At 42.6% G+C, this 23,653-nt stretch overlaps 1 protein-coding gene across 2 annotated transcripts; it reads left to right on the top strand.

Annotated features, from left to right (window-relative positions):
* The first annotated feature begins 7,608 nt into the window (after positions 1-7,608).
* On the top strand, positions 7,609-15,599 carry tcaim (T cell activation inhibitor, mitochondrial). Of its 2 annotated transcripts, none has more exons than XM_031576859.2 (10): positions 7,609-8,866; positions 9,360-9,397; positions 9,545-9,695; positions 10,452-10,716; positions 11,375-11,497; positions 11,950-12,047; positions 12,271-12,362; positions 13,028-13,260; positions 14,011-14,142; positions 15,297-15,599. In XM_031576859.2, the coding sequence occupies exons 3-10, from the start codon at positions 9,671-9,673 to the stop codon at positions 15,520-15,522; spliced, it is 1,194 nt and encodes a 397-aa protein (XP_031432719.1). In that variant the 5' UTR covers positions 7,609-8,866; positions 9,360-9,397; positions 9,545-9,670; the 3' UTR covers positions 15,523-15,599. The 2 variants fall into 2 exon arrangements, with proteins under 2 accessions (XP_031432719.1, XP_031432718.1); XM_031576858.2 differs by having other exon boundaries at positions 7,610-8,866; positions 9,265-9,397.
* Positions 15,600-23,653: the final 8,054 nt, after the last annotated feature.

The raw sequence follows: 23,653 nt of genomic DNA, 5'->3' as shown, positions 1-23,653 counted from the left end.
AATGCTGACATCATGATAAAAAAAACATTTCAGGTTTTATTTAAAATATACAAATATGTACATTTTATGGCAAGGCAGATAATTGCCCTGTTACAATTGATGTATACATGTATACAATTGATTTTTATGTTTGTTAAAATATTTTAGTCAAAATAAAATGTATTTATATGAGTAAGGTTATATGTTATATTTGTCCTGCCAGTCAAAGCACTCATGTTTTGTATTATTGATGTTATCGCCTAAAATGAAACATATGACTTCATAGACCGGTTTATAAATCAGAACAAAATGGTATTTCTATTAATATATAGTTTTGATAATAACCGTAGAGACAAAGAGAAGTAGTGTTGAATATGGAGTACTGGGACACTGCCTGTATAGATAGCACTATTTTGTGCTAGTGAATTTGCCCTGTGTCTTACATCACAGCATTACAAGCTACATGCCTGTGGCACAATCTGAGACTCCTTGCATAAAAGGCTTGTGAAACCTGAGCTCTTCTTAGGTGTGTGAGCGTATGTGGTTGAATTCACATGAGCTTTACTGAACTATACTGATTAAATGGGCTGACTCTGAATTCTTTAGTCAGCTCTTTCATTCAATCTTCATCCTTCTCTCCTCTGGTCTCATGTTCATCATTCTGTCATCCTTGTTTGTATTCTTCATTTCTGAAGTGCTGTCAATGCTCTGTCACCCCCTTGTCGCCTGAACAATGCTCATCTCATTCAGCATTTTGATTTCTTCACCTTCCTCTCTGTCTGTTGAATCTCAGGATAGATAGATCATGAATCAGCTCATCTCTACCCTGTAAAGATCGATGCTAAGTTGTATTCCGTATTCAGTAGCCTTGGTGTGACTGGTCAGAGGCACGTGTGCTGCAGTGCCACGCCTGGTCTGTCAGAAAACCACCAGAGCCGTGTGCTCTCCTCCAGCCAGGCGCTTCAGCTGCCTTCTATTTCACAGAGGTGGAAACGTTTCTGTAATACAACATCTTATCTAGATTTCATGTGCAGTGTTAAACCCTCTCAGCAATGCCGGAGGATGTTCCCGTTTGAGAAAGTCTCTGCTGAACCTATAGCCTGAAACACCACTCAGGCAGGCAGTGGAGGCCTCGGCAGCCATTTTGTGATATCGGGCTCTTTGGAGATAGAAAAGAGTCAACCCTGCCGACGGCATGGTCCTTTTCTCAGTCCAGCTTCGTTCAGAGATCATTGATATATGTGTGCGGGAGGGGAACAGTGATACGGAGTTTCGAGATTCTCAGAGGATAGGAAAACACCATCACCCTCCGGAGGGGACTGTCACTGTCAGTCATGTGTTTCAAGACAGTTGGAGACTCCAGTCTGTGTGTGTGTGTGTGTGTGTGTGTGTGTGTGTGTGTGTGTGTGTGTGTGTGTGTGTGTGTGTGTGTGTGTGTGTGTGTGTGTGTGTGTGTGTGTGTTTGTGTGTGTGTTGTTGTTTTTCCCAAATCTAATGCATGCTGGGCGATCCAGAGTAGTGGTGCGTCACAGCTCTGTTTCCGTGTTTAATGAGCGTGTGCCGCCTGCCTGCTGTCATATAGTATGGTTCTTATAGGTAACTAATTACAGCTCAGCCCACGTTTCTGTTTCATTGCACCACTAGACAGTACACACACCTGTCACTGGAGGATATTATGTGAATGTATCACTTTTAAGGTACCCTGCCCAGGCACAGACTAACCCTTTACACATTGCAAAGCTCAAATTCTGTGAATGCTAGCCCACACACATCAAAGAGAGGACAATTGTTTGTTTACTCTGTATTCACAATGGGTGACCTGCGAATTAGGCATTGTCTTTATTTATCAGCCATTTTGTGTGTGTGTGTGTATCTAGGTGTGTTTGTGTTTTTTGCTGAACCAGTGCTCTCTGAGATAGGTGTGCTATGAGATATGGTTTGACTTACTGTTCACATGCATCGGCTAGCCCCCATAACATAAGGTCAGAAGGAGATGTTTCTAGAATGTGCTTTGCAGGTAGTTGGAGGGAAAGTGTCAATCTGTAAATGGAGGCAGAGAAGAGTGCGGGCGTGGCAAGAGTGGGAGGAGGCTGATGGAGAGGAGAGTTTCTGTGGCCTGTGCAGTTCCTCCACAGCGCCTGCCTGCTGTGCTGCTGATAAGGGCTTCACCTCTCTTTTTAAATTACTCAATAACACACTACTGCCATGCCAAACCAGCTCCCTTTAAATAATACTGAATTGGAACGAGTATTAAGACTTAAAGTAAAAACCAGAAATGTGATTCTTGTTTTTGGGGGGGGGGGGGGGGGGTTGAGTCTTAATGGGTTGTGCCAACTATCAGGTTGACGTGAGGTTCATAATCCGTTTCTGTAGATTTCAGTTGCACACAGTACAAGCTGGTAATGATCTGATTTCCCCTCTCTCTCGCACACACACGGTATCTGTAGTATCTGTATATTTATGTCCTGTTCTGTAACTACCAGCTGAGGTCCCTTGACACGATTCATCTGGCTGCTGCCACCTTAGTGCTTCAACCCTGGGCCAACATTCAAAGAGCCACGGCTTCATATCATTCAGACATATCAGCTAGATCAGCCAGACTTACTGTACAACCATTCCCAGTGCCCTCTCCAGCCTGAGTCTGCAGTCACGCCCTGTTGGTTCCACTGTGGATCCTGGTGTTGCGGGGGTCTTGCTCACTGAGGGGAGCATGATTGATCTGAGGGGATGGGTGTTATCGGGAGCCCATTGCTTCCTTTTCCATGGTAAGCAAAGTAACCCCGGCCCCTGCAGACATTCTGCTGGCTAAGCACAGCTGTCTGGAGGCCGAGAAAAAAGGATGGGCGCGTCCATCAGCACAAAATTTCTGCCCACGGGCTGAGACTCTGGCTGGAGGGTGCAGTCACCTCCGTGCCAGCGGAGCGAAGCTCATGCTGGAAGGGTAATTTCACTGAAAGCTTTAATTACACAGCACAGCCATTAATGTGCGGGCCAGCATTTAGCGAGCCACTCAACCACAATAAACAGAGCCTGTCACCTGTCAGAGGGCCCAGAGTTCTCGTCTCTCTGTTGGCCCTCAACTGTTCTGTGAGGATATATGTGGTTGTGCGCGAACTGCAAATGTGCAGTTGATAGCTGAGTGCTGCTGGTTGTTTTGAGCTTGTGGAAAAGAAGAAAAGAGCTTTTTCAGACACTTTGACTGCTTCTGTCATAAAATGTGATGAGGGCAGACCCCACAGTGGTATTCATGACAGGCGTGGGCCGTTTAGGTCCCTGTTTCTTCAGTTGAAAGATTTATGGCAGAGGGTTTTTTTTCTGTTAAGGGAGTAGTGTAGTAAAGAGAACACAGAGCAGTATGCTGACATGGTCAAGACGGTATTTATACTCCCCTGGAATGAAATCCATTCAAGACGCATGTCATGCTGTGAAACAGCACAAAATGGCTGGTGGTTTGTGCTGAAAGTATAACCTGATCTCAAAAGATAATGGGGCAGATGTGAAGATGTTATCCTGTGTCTACATGCATACATATGCAGTGTCACAACCGTGTTGAGGCAAAAAAGGTTCAAAATCAGAGGCAGATTTATCTGAAAATCTGTGAGAATGAGAAAGATTTTGTGAACTCTGAAAAAGGTATCAATTATGTGGCCCTTGTAATGCCTTAAGCTGAGATATCAGTGATTTCTGACTTTTTAAACACAGATTGGCTGTCAAAGGAAGTCATTCAAAATGTACTGCAGATCCCCTCTGTACCACTTCTCAGGCCATCTGTCTTAGTAGTGGGTGCCCTATACCCAACACCAGGGGGCAGTGTTGATGAGCTGGCTTCTATTGTATTCCCTGACAGGAGGTTTAATGGGGGCAGACACAACCAGAGTTCCTGCGTGCCTTCAGTATTTGTCTCCTCTCTCTCTCTGTCTCTTCTGGCAGGGCAGAATGTACTCCTGCCAATTAAGTGCGATGACATTCTTCATCTGAAGGACACTGGCAGACGTCCAAGCACCTCACCCCGCTGCTCACCCACTTTAGTCGAAACCCTAAAAGAAGTCTTGGCACAAAAGTCCTGATGTGGGCTTTGTTGCAATTAGATTGAGCAGAAAGGGCAACAGAGCTGATAAAAGAGGATTAAGAGAAAATGTTTTGCCTGGACATTATGTGCTTGTGTGACTTTTTCATCACAGGAGGGATTAGCATAGAGAGAGAGAGAGAGCCAGGAAGGGGAATGGGTGGAGCAAGAAAAGCCATAAGTAATTCAGATGTAAGATGAGAAAAAGTGTGCTTTGCTCATATAGTAATTCAAAGTGGAGGTTTATACACAAGAACTCAGGGTCAAGGCCTAAATGGATTTGAATTTCACAACTGTGTGCTTTAGATGTATTACTGTATTACTGTCTACTGTCTAATACTCTCCTCTTAGATTTAAGAGGGGATGCATTCCCAACCTGACAACTGGTTATTAAAACAAAGAAACAATAAGCCTGGAATGAACTTGAATGTCTTTCATCTGTTTCATTTTCAGCTGGTCCAGCATCCAGATCCAGAGACGTGGGAGATGTGAAGCGTCCCCTTCTCTATGGTGGCGTGGGGCAGCTGGTGTTGTGAATCAGGCCGAGACGGTGTCAGGCACGGCTTCTTCATAACACCAGGGTCACACCTCACCACACTCACTGCCACTGCCACTGATCTCTCTAGAGGAGCTGACCGAGGCAGACAGTGATGTCGCTTCCTCGCAACACACACAAGCCCAGCACTACAGGCCCACATCCTCTGCAAATTAGTATCCCTGCAAAACACATTCAATTGACTCTGACAACTTTATTAGTGGGAAGGAAATATTAGAATCAGAATCAGAATGCTGTAACTTAATATGTGTATTGTTTATTGTTTATTGTGTATGTTTATTGTTTGCACCAACGTACCACAAAAAATTCCTCGTAGGTGAAAACCTACTTGCCAGTAAAAACCTTTCTGATTCTGATTCTGATTCTGATTCTGATTCAGTAGGTAAGGGGAACAGTCAGCAGGTTGATGCTCACAACTCAACAAAACATTCAATGTATCAACAAAATACAATCAAGATATCAATGTACAATGTATCAATATATGAACGAAAATGAAATGTATAATGTTTGTTGTAATACCTTGTTCTCATTAAAGTATACATGTGTGTGCTGTGTATATGTATGTTACATACAGGACATTCTACAGTATATAAAAATGCATTATTGGGTGTATGCATGTTTGAAATATATGAATAAAAATCTCTGAAGAAATAAAGAATCTCATAAATGATGATAAAAGAACTAACCTGGCACTAGACTCGTCTTAATCTTATAACTGATCCTTTAGCATTTATTTTCAACATTCTCAGAAAACTGTGACTCTAAATCAATATACATTTCACGACACAGAGGAACCCACATCTTTAATCAAAGCCTTCTGCTGAAAGGTTTTCAGAATCAAATAGAGTTGCAAAATTGTACAGATCATACTACTCAACAAAACAGGGAGAGGTCCTGGAGGTGAAAATAGCTCTGGCGATGGACAGTTAGGTAGTGGTGGGGTGTGTGATGGTTGCATCCCACCAGGCCACCACTAGGGGCACATGTGTTACACAACTATCATCCAACATTTGGAATCCAACTAAGGTAAGTAATATACACAATAGCCAACAAGAAACTGGGTGGGGCTTTGTAAGTATTCTAGATGAAACACAGAACATTGTGTATCGATGAGATGATATGAGAGAGTGTCAATAACAGATAGAGGAGGTAAGATGTTTGAGATGTTTGTATAGACAATTCCATGGCAAGATAATGTACCATCCTTCGTCCCACCAGTGGAAACAGCTGGTCTAAAACAGCACACATACAGTATAGTGCTGTTGGACAAAGACCAGAGAGTGCTTGATAATCGACGCAGGAGTCACAAACGACAGTCATATCAACAGAAAGACTGAGAGAGAAATTAAAGAAACTGAAGGTGATTCCAGTAGTGGTAGGGGAACTCAGGGCAACCAGGAGAGCTTCAACAGAGAACAAGAACACTATCTGAGCTCAGACAGACTGGCACAGTCCTAGGAACAGATAAGATCCAGTGTGCAACCCTCAATTTCCAATTGCCTATAGTAGAGCACTAAATATTGAGGAAGAGAAGACGAGAATACCATCACCACCAATCACCTAAAGCGCGTTTCAATACAGTGCTCTCCTCTGCACAATAATGAATTATTAGTATGATTTTATTCGTTTTTTTGAATCCCTATACTGGCCTACATTGTTGTTGTCATCCCTAAAGTATTTACATTACATTTAGTCAAGTATCTTTTCTCAAGTGATTAATCTGGACACATCAGTCCGTAACAGGACTTTGTATACAAGGCTACAGAGGTACAGCATGTCCATTCAGTAATAGATAAGAATGGTATTTTCATTCTAATTGATTAGGCAGACAGTGTTATGCAAGTGCTAAATTGCTATTGAATCAATGTTGTATTGCACTGAAGATGACTGATAAACTTGAGGGTAACTCTCTCATCTGATAATGACTCATCAGATTTCATTCACCACTGGTAAACAGATCTGCGTCATGTGTCATAGACATTCCAGTTAGAAAACACAGGCGAGGCAGATCTCCTTCAAATCCAACTGACTAAAGAATCACATATAGCCAAAGAGAGAATACAGAGGCATCTGTATAGGAGCATATCAGGCCATTGCCATTGCCTATCATGAGAACACTTTTCTTGAACCAATGGAAACTCAGGAAGTACCCATAGGACACACCCAAAAGTCAATATATTCTTCTAGTAAGTTCTTTCATACTCAGCATTAGAGGGAAAGACCTAACTATCATCACTGACCTGTACCAAGATCATCAGGAAACCATGCTGACCTAACCTACTTGCATAGCTCTAAAGGGCATTCTCCCAGAGAGCTCTCTAATTTCCCTCAGAACAAATGACAGGACAACACACTACAAACTATAATTAAATGACCTAAAACATTAAATAGATTGAGTGAGTCTATCAGATGAAGGTTACATTCATCCATAAATTGTATGAACTCACATAAATTTAAATCAGCTCCCACAATGGCATCACTTTGACACACAGTATACTTGGAAACAATGTAGGCATAAGGTGAATATGTCACACCTGGATTTGGATATCTTAAATGCATGTAAACACATTTAGATTTTCCTTAGAGAAACGTCAATGTAAAAATTATAATTGTTATTGTTGGTGTTATTGTCGTTACCGACAGCTCAGCAGCAGTAGTAGTGGTTGGTGGTGGTGGCAATAATAGTAATAATAACAATAACTGTTATTTGCAATTACATTTAGGCTACAGTTGCACATAGAATACACACATTATTCTGACTAGAATTATGAGTATGACATCGTCAGGCTACAGATTATGTGTAATGCAATAAGTACAGGTTTATTATTGGTAGTCTTTACGGTTACTTTTTTTTTTCATTTCTAAAGTTAAACAGTTATTTTGAAAATGAACAAGCTGTGACTTAAAAACGCTTGAAACTCACTTGACATTTCTTTACTGGTCAGCAGATGGCCACATATTTCCATTGGAACTGTCATTTCAAACACATTATGACAAGCTACTTCCGTTTTATTCGGGTAGTCGATGGTTCTTGCCTGGCTTGATATCGATAGGCTACATAGCGTGGAAACGTGCAGAACGTTCGAACGTTCACTCACCGGTATTATACTATATATAGTGAATCAGCCATTTTGTAGTACTGTTCTAAGTCTCAGCTGTAAATTGTACTCACTATATAGTGCGCTGTTAAATTCCCACACACGCCGCAGTACATCACAATTCATCTGCAAGGTGAACAAACTGAAGAAGGAGATATGTTCCATGTTAGTCATCGGTTCGATGTGCCTAAATGATGCCCTAAAAGTCCACCACAAATGGTTTAACTTTTCCTGTTATTATAGCGTACTTATCCTATCTTCATTTTTGTACAGTAAAGGAAATCAAGAAAACTATCTGAAAGATTGATGAAACAAAAGCCGCATTAAACTTTTGAATGACATGGAAAATAAAATAGCTAAATATCACATGATGCCTTGTAACAGCATTTCATTCATTTTACCGGAGGAAAACTATTTTTTGGAATGTAGAGTTTTGTTAGTGAGTGAGTGAGATGACAGTGAAAACAGGATTTTAGATGGGCGGAGCTCCGTATTTGTAAAAATCTTTGAATCAGGCAGCCGCATTTAAACCGTGTTTAAAGTATCACGCTTTTGTGCTGTGGTATCTGTACTCTTCAATATATTGTTACGTTAACCTTTCTTGTACCTGTCACCCTTCAAATTCCATTTCGTTGTGAAGTAGATAGTCTGCTTATGTTGTGTTTACTTCTAGCTCTTCACCAGCGCAGCTCAGATGATGATGGCCATTTGAGAGAACTGAGGTAGCTAGCTAGCCAGCTAAGTGACAGAATCGTTGCCTTGCAATGAATGTAATGGGGGGGTGATAATCTTGTTATTTGGGTCTAAACCCAAAGTTATTTAACTGTATGATATCCCCGTTGCCAACGTTATATACAACGTTACTGGTGCTAAAGGACAGTAGTGTGAGTGTTGTTTATGTTGCTAGCTAACTGTTTGTAAGCTAGGTCTCAGTGTTCTTGAAAATAACGGTGACCTATTTTCAGACTGGTTCTGACTTGAACATTTTGGAGTCTGCTTGATGTGTTTCTCCTGAAACTTTATGAAAACAACTTTTGGGGTTTGGTATACTGACAGTAGACATAATACTAGCATAGCGGTGTATTTGCACCTGTGGATGTCACACTTGTGTTGACCAAAATAGGCGACTGCAATGTCGGTGACCTCCATGCTACGTTGCGCTATAAGGTAGGCAACCAGTCGGGTTAAAATACTACATTTTCCAGAGTTAGAGCTCGTCGACTTGTGTAGATTGTCTAGATTAGTTAAATCATTTCATAGATGTATTTATTTTTTGAACACACAATAGTTAATCATTTCGGAATGTAAGTGATGTTTTGAAGTTGTTACACTGATAAATTGGGCCCTAACATTATTTGTATTTATAGAACTAATGCAAAAATAACAAAGAAGAGGGCTACTGCTGATATATATATATATATATATATGTAATTTATCCTTATCCTAAAATAATTGTTTAGTGGATTGGTTAGGCTATGCAGGCTATTGGTTAGTCTACTTCTTAAAATTATGACGTTGCATTTTATATCTTCCATGTGATTTTGATGGTCAATTCTGTTATAAAGGGTGGATAATAAATATGCTGCTGCACATATTCTCCATAAGCGAGGTCTCTCTGGGGCCGAGGCTATTAATGCTCTGCGGCCCTTCTACTTTGCAGTGCACCCAGACTTCTTTGGCCAGCATCCTAAGGAGAGGGTGAGTTTTGTTTTTAGTTTTTGCTGAGCTACGTGGCTCTGAGATACTGGAGTAATAAAGACAGCATCGTGTTATTTACATTTAAGTATAATCAGTCCCGCAAAAACATCATGATGCATTGTGCTTTGTTTGTAACTTCCATTTCAGGAAGTCAATGAAAACTCCTTAAAGAGACTAAATGGTTACTTAGAAAATCTGCAGAAGCCAGGGGCTCGTTCTGTCAAACCAACAAAGCTAACTTTTTATGTTCGTGACACCAAGACGAAAGCGGACATGGAGCAAGAGCTCCGTCCCTCAGGTACCAGACTCTTGTTTTACTGCATGCACTGTTGTCGGTCCCTTTTTATGTTCTTTCCTTTGGAAGGAGGATACTTATCAGAATCAGAATCAGAATCAGAATCAGAATTCTTTTAATGGCCAAGTATATTTACATATACAGGAAATTATCTTGGTGGTTGGTGCATAGGACATAAAACACATAACATAACAACAAAATAGCAAAAACAAGAATAAAAGACAAATACAGAATATTAAATAATAATAAATAATTGTGAATTGGCTATATACATACTTACAGAGTTAATACCTTCTATGAAAATGGATGAAATGGCACTCTCAGTTTATGGGTGTTATAGGCAACATAGATACTATTGGATATAGTTTTTTAAGTATAATGTGAGTGTTGAAAAATGTAATACACTAGGTATTTGAATGACAAAAACCCTCCAAGCTGAAGCTCATATTGCACTAATGTGAGATGAAGCTCATATTGACTTAGTGTGTTCCTGACTACACAATAAACGGTTAGCTGATGGTCTTTGTTCAAGTGTAGAACCAATCTGACTAAAGAAGGTATCTGATTGCACATTAATATTTAATAATATCAAATAGTTAAATATTTACTTCCATTTGACATTGACGTCCAGTTCCCGTGATCCTACTCTTGATTGTTCTGTTTTCATACAGCACAGTGCCTAGAATGACACAAATTTAGTGAATTTGTATTGTGTTGACTTAAAAGTGCATGCTGTGTGTGTATGCGTCTCCCTTCCAGGGTTTCGTCCGGTCAGCTTCACACTGCAGACTAAGGATGTTTTGAGCACCGTGCTGGACGTGCTCCAGTCCTGCAGGCTGTCAGCAGAGCACATGCAGGGCATCAAGGCCAGTGCACAGCGCAACAGCAGCAGACCCAGTGTCCCTGATGGGGCCACACCCTTCTACAGGCCCATCAAATGGGACAAGAGCTACTACACCTTCACTGGCTACAGAGATCCAGAGGAGGAACTGCAGCATGCCAAGAGAGTAGAACCCAGTCTTAGGTATTTTACCTGACAATCAAATAGACATTTTAAACTATCAGATGATTGGCATCAAGCATGTCTGATCTTCTTTGCCTCAAACAGTATGTCATCAGTTATCTCTGTTGTTTATTTATGACTTTAGAGGTGTGGTCTGCTATTCTAATCCTATACACTTTTTTAATCAAATTCAGCAAATTGCTCCTCACAGTCCTTTAGCTGTCCATTCAGTGTTTGCGCTAAAAGAAACCTCTGGTGTTCCTACACAGTCGTGGCTCTGTAAATGGGGACAACCGTAGTGGAAGCACTGTGCGACTGTGAACAGTAAATGTCCATGGTGAATGGCCCTCTGAAAGGAAATACAGTCGAACTGGAGTGAGACATTTACATTTACATTTACATTTAGTCATTTAGCAGACGCTTTTATCCAAAGCGACTTACATATGTGCGACTTACAATTTATACACATTTCACATTTACACTGATGGCACACTGCACATCAGGAGCAATTAGGGGTTCAGTGTCTTGCTCAAGGACGCTTCGACAGGGAATCGAACTAGCAACCTTCTGATTACTAAACGACTTCTTTATCTCCTGTACCACTGTCTTAATGACAATGTTCTGCTGTTCTGCTGTTGGGCTCTGTGTAACCCCCCCCCCCCCCCCCCCCCCCCTACAGTTTGTGGCTGAGGAACAACGAGGCTGAGGCGAGCCGGAAGCAGAAGGCGAGTCAGCCACGCAGAGATGAGCTGCAGCGCCTCAAGGATGAGCTCTGTCAGAAGCTGGGCCTCGTGGACATCAGGTGAGATCCTCCCACCTCTGAACTTCTAAAATGGCCCTGTGTGTCCTGAGCTCTAGTTACACATTCCTAATCTGCACTCCTACTCTCAACTGAACTATAATGACACTGTCATTATATGGCATTATATGATAGAAGTCAGCACATCCATCTTCCCTTCCCCGTGGTTGATGCCCATCTCAACCTACACCCATTGTCTCTAGCTCACTTCCTCAGTCCTGATGAAGCTATACCTCCCTCCCGTCAGGTCTCTGTAGCGGTGCCTTAGTTTCCATTGTCTTTTTGCTCAGATGGTTTGTGTTGTGTCTAGGCCTGTGTGCTAGGTTTAGCCCTCAGAAACCAGGTTTCCTGTGTGCGTGCCCTTAGGCCTAATCAGTGCTTGTGGTAAGTTGACACTGAGAGCAGCATCCTGTGCTGTGCTGTGCTGTGCTGTGCTGTGCTGTGCTGTGGTCTAGGTGGCAGCGGAGCTGGGGCATGGCCCACCGCTGCTGTCAGCTCCAGAGTCTGAGCCGCCTGGCCCTGCAGAGCCCCGAGGATCTGTACAACCTGAGAGGTAAGGGACAGCCTGCTCTCCTACTACTACTTCAAGCCCAGGAACATGCTGTGTGCATCATGTGTGCTCTTCAAAAATTGTAAATCATTTACAGACCTTCAGAAATGAATGCAAAGGAGGGTGTGGCCCATCTTACAACACTTTTGTGCAAAATTCAGATGGTGGCAGTGGTACTTGTATGCAGGACTTGGAATGAGTATTGTTCTCATTGTGTACCAACCAGGGCACACGATACTGTACAGCGACCAGTCAGGGATGAACGCCTCAGGGTATGTCATGCTAGGAACCATGGATGTCCACCACCACTGGGCCAAAGTAAGGCTCAAGTCAGAATGAGGCTGTCACTAACACTGTCACTTACACTGTCACTAACACACTAACACTGTCACTTACACTAGGGCTGAACGATTTGGGGAAATAATCTAATTGCGATTTTTTTTCCCCCCAATATGCGATTTTTTTTATTTTATCCTATTTTTTTTCCCAACAAATCATAATGAATGATTTCAATATGACCAACACAATATTAGATACATTTAGTGTAAAATATTATTTCCCACAATTAAAATTTGTATTTAACTGCTCATTACAGAATCAAGAACAATAAATCGGTGGCTTTGCCACTGTGCATTTAAGTAATTTAAACAAAGTCATTGTAAGAATAAACACAAGGCATGCACTTTTTAACACTGTGTGCAAAATGTACCATCTTAAGAAAAAAAAAAAATATATATATTATTTGGTTCGTTTTTAATCGCGAACGTTGCGGTTAGAAAATCGCGTTCTATCATATCGCGATTAAATCGCAAATGCAATTAATCGTTCAGCCCTAACTTACACTGTCACTTACACTGTCACTTACACTGTAGAGACTCAAAGCTGTTCAGTTCATGATAATACTAGGTGTATGCATCTAAACTATGTCTGTGCTCTCACGAAGCATCTTTGTTTCTACTTGGGTATTGTACTTTAATCCCCAGCTCTTTGAGAGGCTGCCTAGCTATCGCGGTCTGTTCCAGCAGACGGAGTGGCTGAAGGAGCGCATCAGCCTGCTGCTGGGGGGCGTGCAGGTGATCCACGTGGAGCGGCTGGGCCCTGTGCTGCCTCTGGAGGAGTACTACAGCACCCTCAACCACTTCCACAAGAGGCTGCTGCCCCAGCGCCCGGCCCTGCATCCCCGCAGCCTGCAAGGACTCAGCATGACTCTGGAGAGGTGAGAACCACGTGCTCTGCTTTAGTGATGGGGCTGGTGCTGATGCTGACCCAGGTGTTCTGCTTTAGTGATGGTGCTGACCCAGGTGTTCTGCTTTAGTGATGGGGCTGACCCAGGTGCTCTGCTTTAGTGATGGTGCTGGTGCTGATGCTGGTGATGACCCACATGCGCTGCTTTAGTGATGATGCTGATCCAGGTTCTCTGCTTTAGTGATGGTGCTGATGCTGACCCAGGTGTTCTGCTTTAGTGATGGTGCTGACCCAGGTGTTCTGCTTTAGTGATGGTGCTGATGCTGACCCAGGTGTTCTGCTTTAGTGATGGTGCTGATGCTGACCCAGGTGCTCTGCTTTAGTGATGGTTCTGACCCACGTGTCCTGCTTTAGTGATGGTGCTGATGCTGACCCAGGTGTTCTGCTTTAGTGATGGTGCTGATGCTGACCCAGGTGCTCTGCTTTAGTGATGGTGCTGATGCTGACCCAGGTGCTCTGCTTTAGTGATGGTTCTGACCCACGTGTCCTGCTTTAATGATGGTGCTGATGCTGATACTGAGCAGATTCATATGGAGACATGACACACGCGTGTGTGGGAACCTCCTCTGGGCACCTTAAAGAGAGTGTCTGTAGCACCACGCCAATGAGGGATGTTGGGTCATAGGTGGATAATGGTGCACTGTTCAGCCCTCCAGTCCTCCCTGTGGACCTGTCTCACATTCTCCTCCTCCTCCTCCTCCTCTTCCTCCTCTCTGCTTAGTGGACGCTCCAGCATCGGTCTGCATGAGATGGGGCACTTCATGATCCCGGCAGCCTGCGACCCGCTCCAACTCCGCAACTTCCTCCAGACTCAGGCCCACGAGGCCCGACAGCGCCTCAAGCACCGGGACCAGTGAGTGGCACCCACGCTTCACAGCGCTACAGTGCTACAGTGCTACAGCGCTACAGTGCTACAGTGCTACAGCGCTACAGTGCTACAGTGCTACCACCACCTACTCCACTGTAACCACTGTAACCACTGTAACCACCACCTACTCCACTGTAATAATAATAATAATAATAATAAAACTTTATTTATATAGCACCTTTCATGCAAAAGAATGCAGCTCAAAGTGCTTTACAGCAAATACATAATATGCACAAAGAAATGACATGCACATAAAATAGACATCAAAGAAACATAACAAAGATATAGTGCAAAAAAAATAAAATTATAATTATAATTATAGAGATATATTTAATCCAACCCCTTAATATCACCAGTAGAGATTTAAATTAAATTAAAAGTATTTATATATATATATAGTGCGAAGTGGTAGCTAGTTAAAGGCTAATGTGAACCACTCTAACCACCACCTTTTGCACTGTGGCCACTAACAATAGCACTACAATAGGCCATTAGGTCACGCAACCGATGCCGTCTTCTGTGTGTACTTTGTGTTGACATGTTTGCTATTGCATAGCTGTCTGCAATAGAGATAGATGTCCGGTATTTTAAAATGATTTGTAATTCAAATAGGCCTTTTGAACAAACTATACATGAAGAATCTGTTGCCAGGCATGGAGTATGCACAGGTATGGAGTAAGATCAGGAGTGGTCATAAGACCAGAGTAACAGGAGTGTTTGTTCTGTCCTGGTTGGACTCTCCACACAATTAGAGCTTATTAATCTGTATTACTAATTTATGGGGACAAATTGTCAGGATTGATGACCAATAGTAATGTTACATACATCATTTTATTTTGTGTTATATTTAGTCTTTAACAGCTTTGAGTGAGTGATCTGGACACTAGTGGTTTTTGTTTGTGTACATATATGATTGTGTTTTGTTTGTGTACATATATGTTTGTGTTTTGTTTGTGTACATATATGTTTGTGTTTTGTTTGTGTACATATATGTTTATGTTTTGTTTGTGTACATATATGTTTATGTACATATATGTTTGTGTTTTGTTTGTGTACATATATGTTTGTGTACATATACTGTATTGTATGTTTGTGTTTTGTTTGTGTACATATATGTTTGTGTTGGCCTCTGTCCCCAGGCTGGAGGCTGAAGAGGAGCGTGTGGTGGAGGCGTGTGGGAGGGACCTGTCTCTGGCGGGCCTGTCCAAAGAGCGAAGCGTGTCCACCAGGCAGATGATCCCCTGCTGCCGCCGCCTGCTGGAGGAGCGCCTCCCACTCATGCAGGGCCTGCAGCTGCGCGTCTCCAACTTCTACTCCGTCATGCAGGACGGGGACCTCTGCATACCCTGGGACTGGAAGGGCTGAAGACCATTAACAGACACACACACACACACACACACACTACACACACACACACACACACACACACACACACACACACACACACACACACACACACACACACACACACACACACACACACACACACACACACACACACACACACACACACACACACACACACACACACACACACACTACACACACACACACACACACACACACACACACACACACTACACACACACACACACACACACACACACACACACACACACTACACACACTACAGTTGTAAGCACTTTATACGGGCTGAGAACGGCTGGTGATCTCTGAACACATCTAAACCAGTTTGGTTCAGGTGTAGGGTCAAAATATGTACAGAAAAAGTCTAGCGCTCGCCTACAGATGTCCACTCGACAAATCATTTTATTTATAAGCGTGAAATCTCAATCAGAATAACGACCTGTTATTGATTTATTGAGTGGATATCAGTGCGTGAGCACTCAACTTGTTGACTTTATATTGGCATTTATAGACCAGTCCCCAGTGGGGAGATTCGTTTGGTTTTATAGGTCTTCAGTAAACCGGAGCGAAGGCTTGTTGATGCTGCATTTAAAAAGTGAATTTGACTTCAATTAATATTATGGGAAGTGTAGACACTGATGCTGTAAAAGATTACTGTGAGTGTACAAAATGTTCAAAATAATAATGTGCAGTGATAACCATGATTGTGAAAGGCTGATAGTGTCATCTCCTGGTCAGAATAATCCTCTTTCTTCTCACTTCTCTGGTGAGACAGGGAGGGATGGTGCCGTGTGGGACAGATTGTTGTTCCCTGCAGTGACCATGGTCACTATGTTTTTTTTTATTGATGTCCTTTCCCCAGTTCACCCCTTCAAAATGCCCACACGTCAATATTTACTTCTGTTTTAAAGTCTTGAAAGTATTCAGGAGTCGGCCTTCTCTTTTGATCCAGTAGGGGGAGCTCCAATCTCAGGGCATCAGGATCTGATCATCTTCCATGGCCCCGCTGGTCTGTTTTTCTCGTGTCATGTGCCTTTTGAGAGTTGTGTTTTGCGAGGATTCTGGAAGTTTTCCATCCGCATTTTTGAATGTGTCCATTAACTCCTAACATGTTGAAGGAAAGAGACGCCTGTGAGTCCTGTTGACTAACCCAACAGTGCAGTAGAGTAGAGTAGAATAATGGCCATACCACCCCAGTCTACATGACACTTGTGCTGACGCAGAAAAAGCTGTAAACTGAATCGTGACGGAGACATAATGACAATGGGGGAAAGGTCAAGAGGATGTTTACGAGAAGCTTTTTCTCAGTAAATATGACATGAAGACTCCAGTGATGTTTTTTTTTCCCTCAACTCTTGGGTCTAGAGGACTATTAAATAATGACTTAATGTACTCCTCTACGTATGCTTCTCCCGATCGTTTTACCCCTAAATTCCTGTTATCCTTTGTTCTGGGTCTGCGTTCTTAAATGATGAAACAATAAAGAATAATTTATGACACACATAAAAATTATGAAAAGGAAAACGAGTTTTATTTCCTGGAATTCATGCTTTCATGTAGACTGGAGCTGGCCAGCTGAAATGAATTTTTCCCCCTTCTACAGAGCTCACTAAATCTTCCCGTCTAATTCATTGCAGACTTAAAAGATATGTTCTGTCCTGCCCTACCAAATCCCCCAACCCATTCACTGCCCTCCTCAAAATTCGGACCTGGGAGCTTCTGTGTTGTGTTGGACGGAGTGAGAGTGAGGGCTCTTCCTCAGGACAGGAGTGTGAGTGTGGTAGTGTGCAAAGGAACGACAGGAGTGGGGTAGTGTTCAAAGGAAGGACAGGAGTGTGGTAGTGTGCAAAGGAAGGACATGAGTGTTAGTGTTCAAAGGAAGGACAGGAGTGTGAGTGGGGAGTGTGGTAGTGTTCAAAGGAAGGACAGGAGTGTGAGTGTGGTAGTGTTCAAAGGAAGGACAGGAGTGTGGTAGTGTTCAAAGGAAGGACAGGAGTGTGGTAGTGTTCAAAGGAAGGACAGGAGTGTTAGTGTGGTAGTGTTCAAAGGAAGGACAGGAGTGTGGTAGTGTTCAAAGGAAGGACAGGAGTGTTAGTGTGGTAGTGTTCAAAGGAAGGACAGGAGTGTGGTAGTGTTCAAAGGAAGGACAGGAGTGTTAGTGTGGTAGTGTTCAAAGGAAGGACAGGAGTGTGGTAGTGTTCAAAGGAAGGACAGGAGTGTGAGTGGGGAGTGTGGTAGTGTTCAAAGGAAGGACAGGAGTGTTAGTGTGGTAGTGTTCAAAGGAAGGACAGGAGTGTGGTAGTGTGCAAAGGAAGGACAGGAGTGTGGTAGTGTTCAAAGGAAGGACAGGAGTGTGGTAGTGTTCAAAGGAAGGACAGGAGTGTTAGTGTGGTAGTGTTCAAAGGAAGGACAGGAGTGTGGTAGTGTTCAAAGGAAGGACAGGAGTGTTAGTGTGGTAGTGTTCAAAGGAAGGACAGGAGTGTTAGTGGGGAGTGTTCAAAGGAAGGACAGGAGTGTGGTAGTGTTCAAAGGAAGGACAGGAGTGTGGTAGTGTTCAAAGGAAGGACAGGAGTGTGGTAGTGTTCAAAGGAAGGACAGGAGTGTTAGTGGGGAGTGTGGCAGTGTGCAAAAGAAGGACATGACTGTTCTTTTGCGGGAGTGGGCTGAGACCCCAGCATTAAAGTATCTCAGGCCCCTTTAAAGAGGGATTAATGGTCTGGCTGTGAGGTTCCCTTTGAGCTGTGTTAATCTTTCCTGCCCTGCACAGTAGGGGTGACCACAGAGAGTAGTGGCTGGCAGCGCGCTGCCCCCCCCAGCCCATCATTAGTGAGCCCTCACCAGAGCACTCCAGAGCACTGCAGAGCTGCACAGCTACCGGCTACAGGCAGGGCCACTAAATCTGCACGTGCTCCGTCCCGCTCTGATTTACACCTGGGCGGCGTGCTGCTCGCAACACACTTAACTTGCCCCAGTTCATAATGACATACTGCACCGTGTAGCCACCAGTCCCCCGTGGTACAAATGTGACTCATTGAATCATTCAGCTTGTGAACCGTCATTCAGCTGATGATGCATCCTATGGTCTGGATCCATTTATAATCACTCCAGTCTAGAGACTTTAACCATTTGCTGCCACAAACACTCTGTGTGAAAATGTTCTCCCTATGTGTATGTACGTATATATGTTCTCCCTATGTGTATGTATATGTGATTTATGTATGTATGTCGGTGAGGTGTATAAGTGTATATGTGTATAAGCTACTGGATGACCTAAATTTCCCTCGGGATTAATAAAGTATCCATCTATCATCTATCTATCTATCTACAAGCCCAATTCAGAATGTGTCTGTGATGATGATGTCTTAGCAGGGCTCGCTAGTGAACTCGGTGACAATTCCAAGTGGTGCCTTCCACTAACATAGAATAGTGTCTGGATTATAACAAGTTAATACAGATGTGAACTTCTGCCTAATTGGAGTCTTAACAAAGACCTAAAGGGACGGCGGTGTACTGTAGCGGACTGACTGTGTGCAAACCCTTTGGCCCTCTCTCCCCTTCTGGCGGTCTGGTTTCTGACTGACTCATGTACTTTAGGCTGCAGCTGCTCCCTGGAAAAAGGAGAGAGAGGGAGAGAGAGATGACTGGTTCTCTGAACTGCACTGAGTGCTGTTCACAGGCTCGGCAACCCTGAGGGAGATTTACCCCTCTTAGTAAGCTCTCCTGGCATCCATCCATCCATCCATCCATCTCAGTCTCCCGAACCATCAGACCATCTTTTTACAGTTTGCCCCAGCAGCAATAACTGTTGTTGTGTTTTTTACGGTACACATTTTTAACATGTAACTCCCTCACACAAATAGGGTTATGAGTGGTATAGATTGGATATTAGAATGATAAGGTAACTGACAAGTGACATTGCAGTGATTCCCAAAGTGTGGGGTGGGACCCCCCCGCTTGCAAATTTTGGGGCCCTGCCGCGAGAAGTTTGGGAACCTGCCACGTTTTTGTGAAAACCCTCAGATATTCTCCGTTATGTCTATTTCCTCTTCATGGTGGGAATAGTGTCACTTCTTGACAGTTACAGAATGCCCATTCAAATCCCTGCACATCAAAGGAACAGTGGAAAGCGAAAATGGATGTTGACAGAAAAATACTGTTGTTTATTTAACATGCCAGATAAAGTGCTAATATCCAGAATATTAGTGTGTGTGTGTGTGTGTGTGTGTGTGTGTGTGTGTGTGTGTGTGTGTGTGTGTGTGTGTGTGTGTGTGTGTATATATATATACAAACAAGTATATTAGAAATGAGATATTATTCTAGTATATTTGAATATTCTGTCCATTTAAAGGCTGGTCTATGAAGGGTAGAATTCCACACACTCAGTGTAAGCATTCCTTCTCCAGGCCTGCTCCTGAATAGACTGAGGTTGAAATGAGATCCACCCAACTATGCAGGAAAACCGTGTTTGAAGTCAAGCTATAGAGTTGCTAAGTAAGAGGAGTTCATTTGCAAGTCGCCAGTACAATTCTTAGGCTGTAATACTATAGCGTCCTTCCAGTAGGGTTCCTCCACAATGGATCTGTTTCTGAGGACAGGCAGGGAGTCCACTGTGTCCATGCTCCTTTTTACTGGGAGACACACACACACACACACACACACACACACACACACACACACACACACTTACACACACACACACACACACTCACTCTCACTCTCAAACACACACACACACACACACACACACACTTACACACACACAAACACACACACACTCACTCACTCTCAAACACACACACACACACACACACACACTCACTCACTCTCAAACACACACACACACACACACTTACACACACACACACACACACACACACACACACACACACACACACACACACACACACACACACACACACTCACTCACTCTCAAACACACACACACAAACACACACACACACACACACACACTCTCAAACACACACACACACACACACACACACACACTGAAGTGTGAACAAGAACAAAAGCAGAGATTATCCCCCGCCACACACACTGCCATTGCTATGCTGAAGTAAAGGTGAATCACAGAGGGACACCTACCCATTTCCCCACGTGACGTGACGTGACGTGACGTGAGGACGTTCCTCCTGTTGAATCCACATTGATGTGTGTATCGAGCAGTCTCCCCAGAGGGAGCCACACATCTGCTCTGTCCAATAAGAACAGTTACACGTACACCGGCAATTACTGGAGGCCATTGTTTTCTCAGTCTGTATTTATGGTCAGGAAATAGATTCGTGAGGAGCCACATGCAGTGGGAAGGACTCCACCCCCAGCTAAAATGGCAGGTTTGTGTGAAAAGAATGAAATCGGGTCAGTACCTTTCCACCTTTAGAGGCCCTAGTTTGGCTGAGTATGTGAATGTGGCCATCACTAACCATCACTTCCCAAGTCTGATGTATCTATCTGGCTAAATAGATCCCATTTCCTTCATCGGGGGGAGTGGTGGATTATGCCTACATATTGTGTGGGCAAGGAAGCAGGAACCTGCGTCATGGATGAATGCAACTCATCTATCCTGGAAGTGAACACATATCCTGGCAGGCTTTAAAAAAAAGAATCAAATGTTTGTTTTAAGAGGTTAAGCCTCTTGAAAGAGCAAAACATCTGTGAATAGATAGTCTAATTTGTTAGACTTGAATTCAATTCTATGTCAGCATTAAACGAATGTTGTCAATACACAGTAATGGCGTTTCTTGTTATTTCTCTTCACCCGTTGTAGTCTAATTAGACTAAGGTAGATCAAGACATGCTGCACCAGAATGCAGAAACAGATTGCATTCAGGTTGGTCCAGGTGTTTAAATTCATCAACATAAACAGCTCACTGTCTTCTATATCTTATACCTTCCCCATTGATGTAGGCTACTTGGGGGAAGGAGTGACACCCTTGGTTTGTAAGGGACACTGGCATCTCACTGGCATTTTGAAAACAAGACTACAACTTAGAGAAAAACCCTTATCCACCACTATTTTAGTTTGAATAATGAATGGCTATTGCCATAAATATTACTTTACCCGTGCTTGAATTAGTGAAGTAAATATGTGATGAGCGGTGAATGCTGCATATATGTTCAAATGAAAGCAGTCACTTCTGTCGTTTTTTTGCAACAAGGCAAAATACAAGGCAAAACGAAACGTGTTGCAACTGGTATGGTTGGTTTATTCCGGCAAATACTGTCCAGAATCCATGGTGATATTGCCATCTTCTTACACTGTAATTTGTCTGACCCATTCAATTTAAAGGGATTGCTGGACAATGCTATTAGTCGGCTTTAACCAAACCTTTTACCAATTAACTCAATTAGTGCCTTTGAACACATCTTTGCAGCATGTCCATTTTTGTGCAACGTTTCTGCCAGCCATTTTCACCCTCAAAATATGTAAAAATACAATCTACTGTAAAACAAATTGCACCTATTTCTTGGGAAAACCAATTATGAATATTATAAACAACTATTATAACATTATTATTATATATTATAAATAAATATTGTAACAAATGATATATATATAAATAAAACCCAGGTTGTTTAAGTGTGTGCACCATTTTATAACTGAGAATGTGGTTGTGTACAGAATTACAGAATGGCTTCCAAACTCATGTTAAATAGCCATCAGTTCAAACCTGCCGTAATTTACATTGACCCTTATTAGCCAATGGAAGACAATGGAACACCATGAAGAAAGTTGTCAACGAGTAGAGAAAACATGGCACCACAATGACATGAAGAAAAAGGACGTCCCCTCAAAAATTGGTGTGAAGACGAAGAGAATTCAGCCAGGTTATTGTGTAGTTTTAATTTAGTTTAGTATATTTTGTATTTTCAGTCATTATTTTTCAATAAAACATTTTTGTTCAATTGCATTTGCATAAAAATTACATTTCCACATTAAAGGTGTCAGAAAGTTTGTAATTAAAACATTTTTAATCCAAAAGACGTATTTAGCTGGGGGTTACAGACCTTTTTCTATCCAGTGAAAGTGCATTTTTTTAAATCATCATTTCAAGTATAAATGCCATAAAAGTCTGTTATAATCCACGTCTGAATCATGCAGCAAACCTCTATGAATTCAAACACCTCTTCTGTGTGCTTCAGTGTATGGTATGTATGTGCCGAGGTTTTACAGTAAGAACCTCTCAAGGCAGGACACTCAAACTTGTTAGTTAATCCCAATGCTTAGTCTTGAGGACATTCATTTGCTTTGCATAATACTACCTCACAAATCCTGTGCACACAGGGGCACAGTGTGTAGTGAAAGGCAGCATTAGCCACGCTAATCAGTTGCATAAGTCCATACATCAGTTCGTTTGAACGTCTTTATAAACCTCCAGAGGCAACTTGCCAGAACTAATAAAAATAAGCATTCACAAGACCCTGTCCATGACTTCCTCCAGTGTTTCCATGCTATACATCTTCAGATGCAGATAATCTGTTACTCAATTTTATTAGTTTGGTTGAAATGGGGGGGGTGTTCCTCTCTGTCCCCCTGGCAGAGAGTGCCCCCTCCACCCTGTGTTCATATACTAATAGCTATATGTTCCAGTGAGGAGGGTATGTGGGTATGGTGAGATGTGCGTGTAACAGCACATGATTTTCTCAGAGGCCTGCTCTCCTGCTGTGTCCCCTAGTCTCCCACCAGTCAGCCATTGTTCTCCCATGATGCACCCTGATCCTCATGGTTACCTATTAAACCATGTGTGCCAGAGGTCTTTCTTTCATTATGTACGCTAACATTAACTCAGGTTGTGATTTGGCTTGACTCCGTGTGGGTTTCTAACTCCTTGTAAATAAATCATTTATTAAGAATTGTATATATTAGCCAGCTAGGTATTTAAGTGTTGTTGACAGAGAAGAAGGGGACAAGGGACAAGGGATGATTTTGTAAATAAGCAGAACTGCTGTATACCAGTAGATATCCGTGGAGATTTTATATGTATTTATATGTATTTATATGTATTGTTTTATGTGTATTAATTCATTATTGCCATATGCAGTCTTTGGCAAAAAAAAAAGAGCAAAGCTTTGGGAAGATGAATGTGGGGTGGACGTTAGAGGTATATTC

The sequence above is a fragment of the Clupea harengus genome, chromosome 11 (assembly GCF_900700415.2).
Source record: "Clupea harengus chromosome 11, Ch_v2.0.2, whole genome shotgun sequence".
In the NCBI taxonomy this organism is placed as follows: Eukaryota; Metazoa; Chordata; class Actinopteri; order Clupeiformes; family Clupeidae; genus Clupea; species Clupea harengus.
This window is presented reverse-complemented; position numbering and strand designations above follow the sequence as displayed.

Excerpts from the sequence above, each read along its gene's own strand:
- tcaim (XM_031576858.2), top strand. The coding sequence starts at position 8,832 with ATGTCGGTGACCTCCATGCTACGTTGCGCTATAAG. Across the intron at positions 10,717-11,374 it reads AGAGTAGAACCCAGTCTTAG|TTTGTGGCTGAGGAACAACG; the intron begins GTATTTTACCTG and ends CCCCCCCTACAG. Across the intron at positions 12,048-12,270 it reads GGATCTGTACAACCTGAGAG|GGCACACGATACTGTACAGC; the intron begins GTAAGGGACAGC and ends TGTACCAACCAG.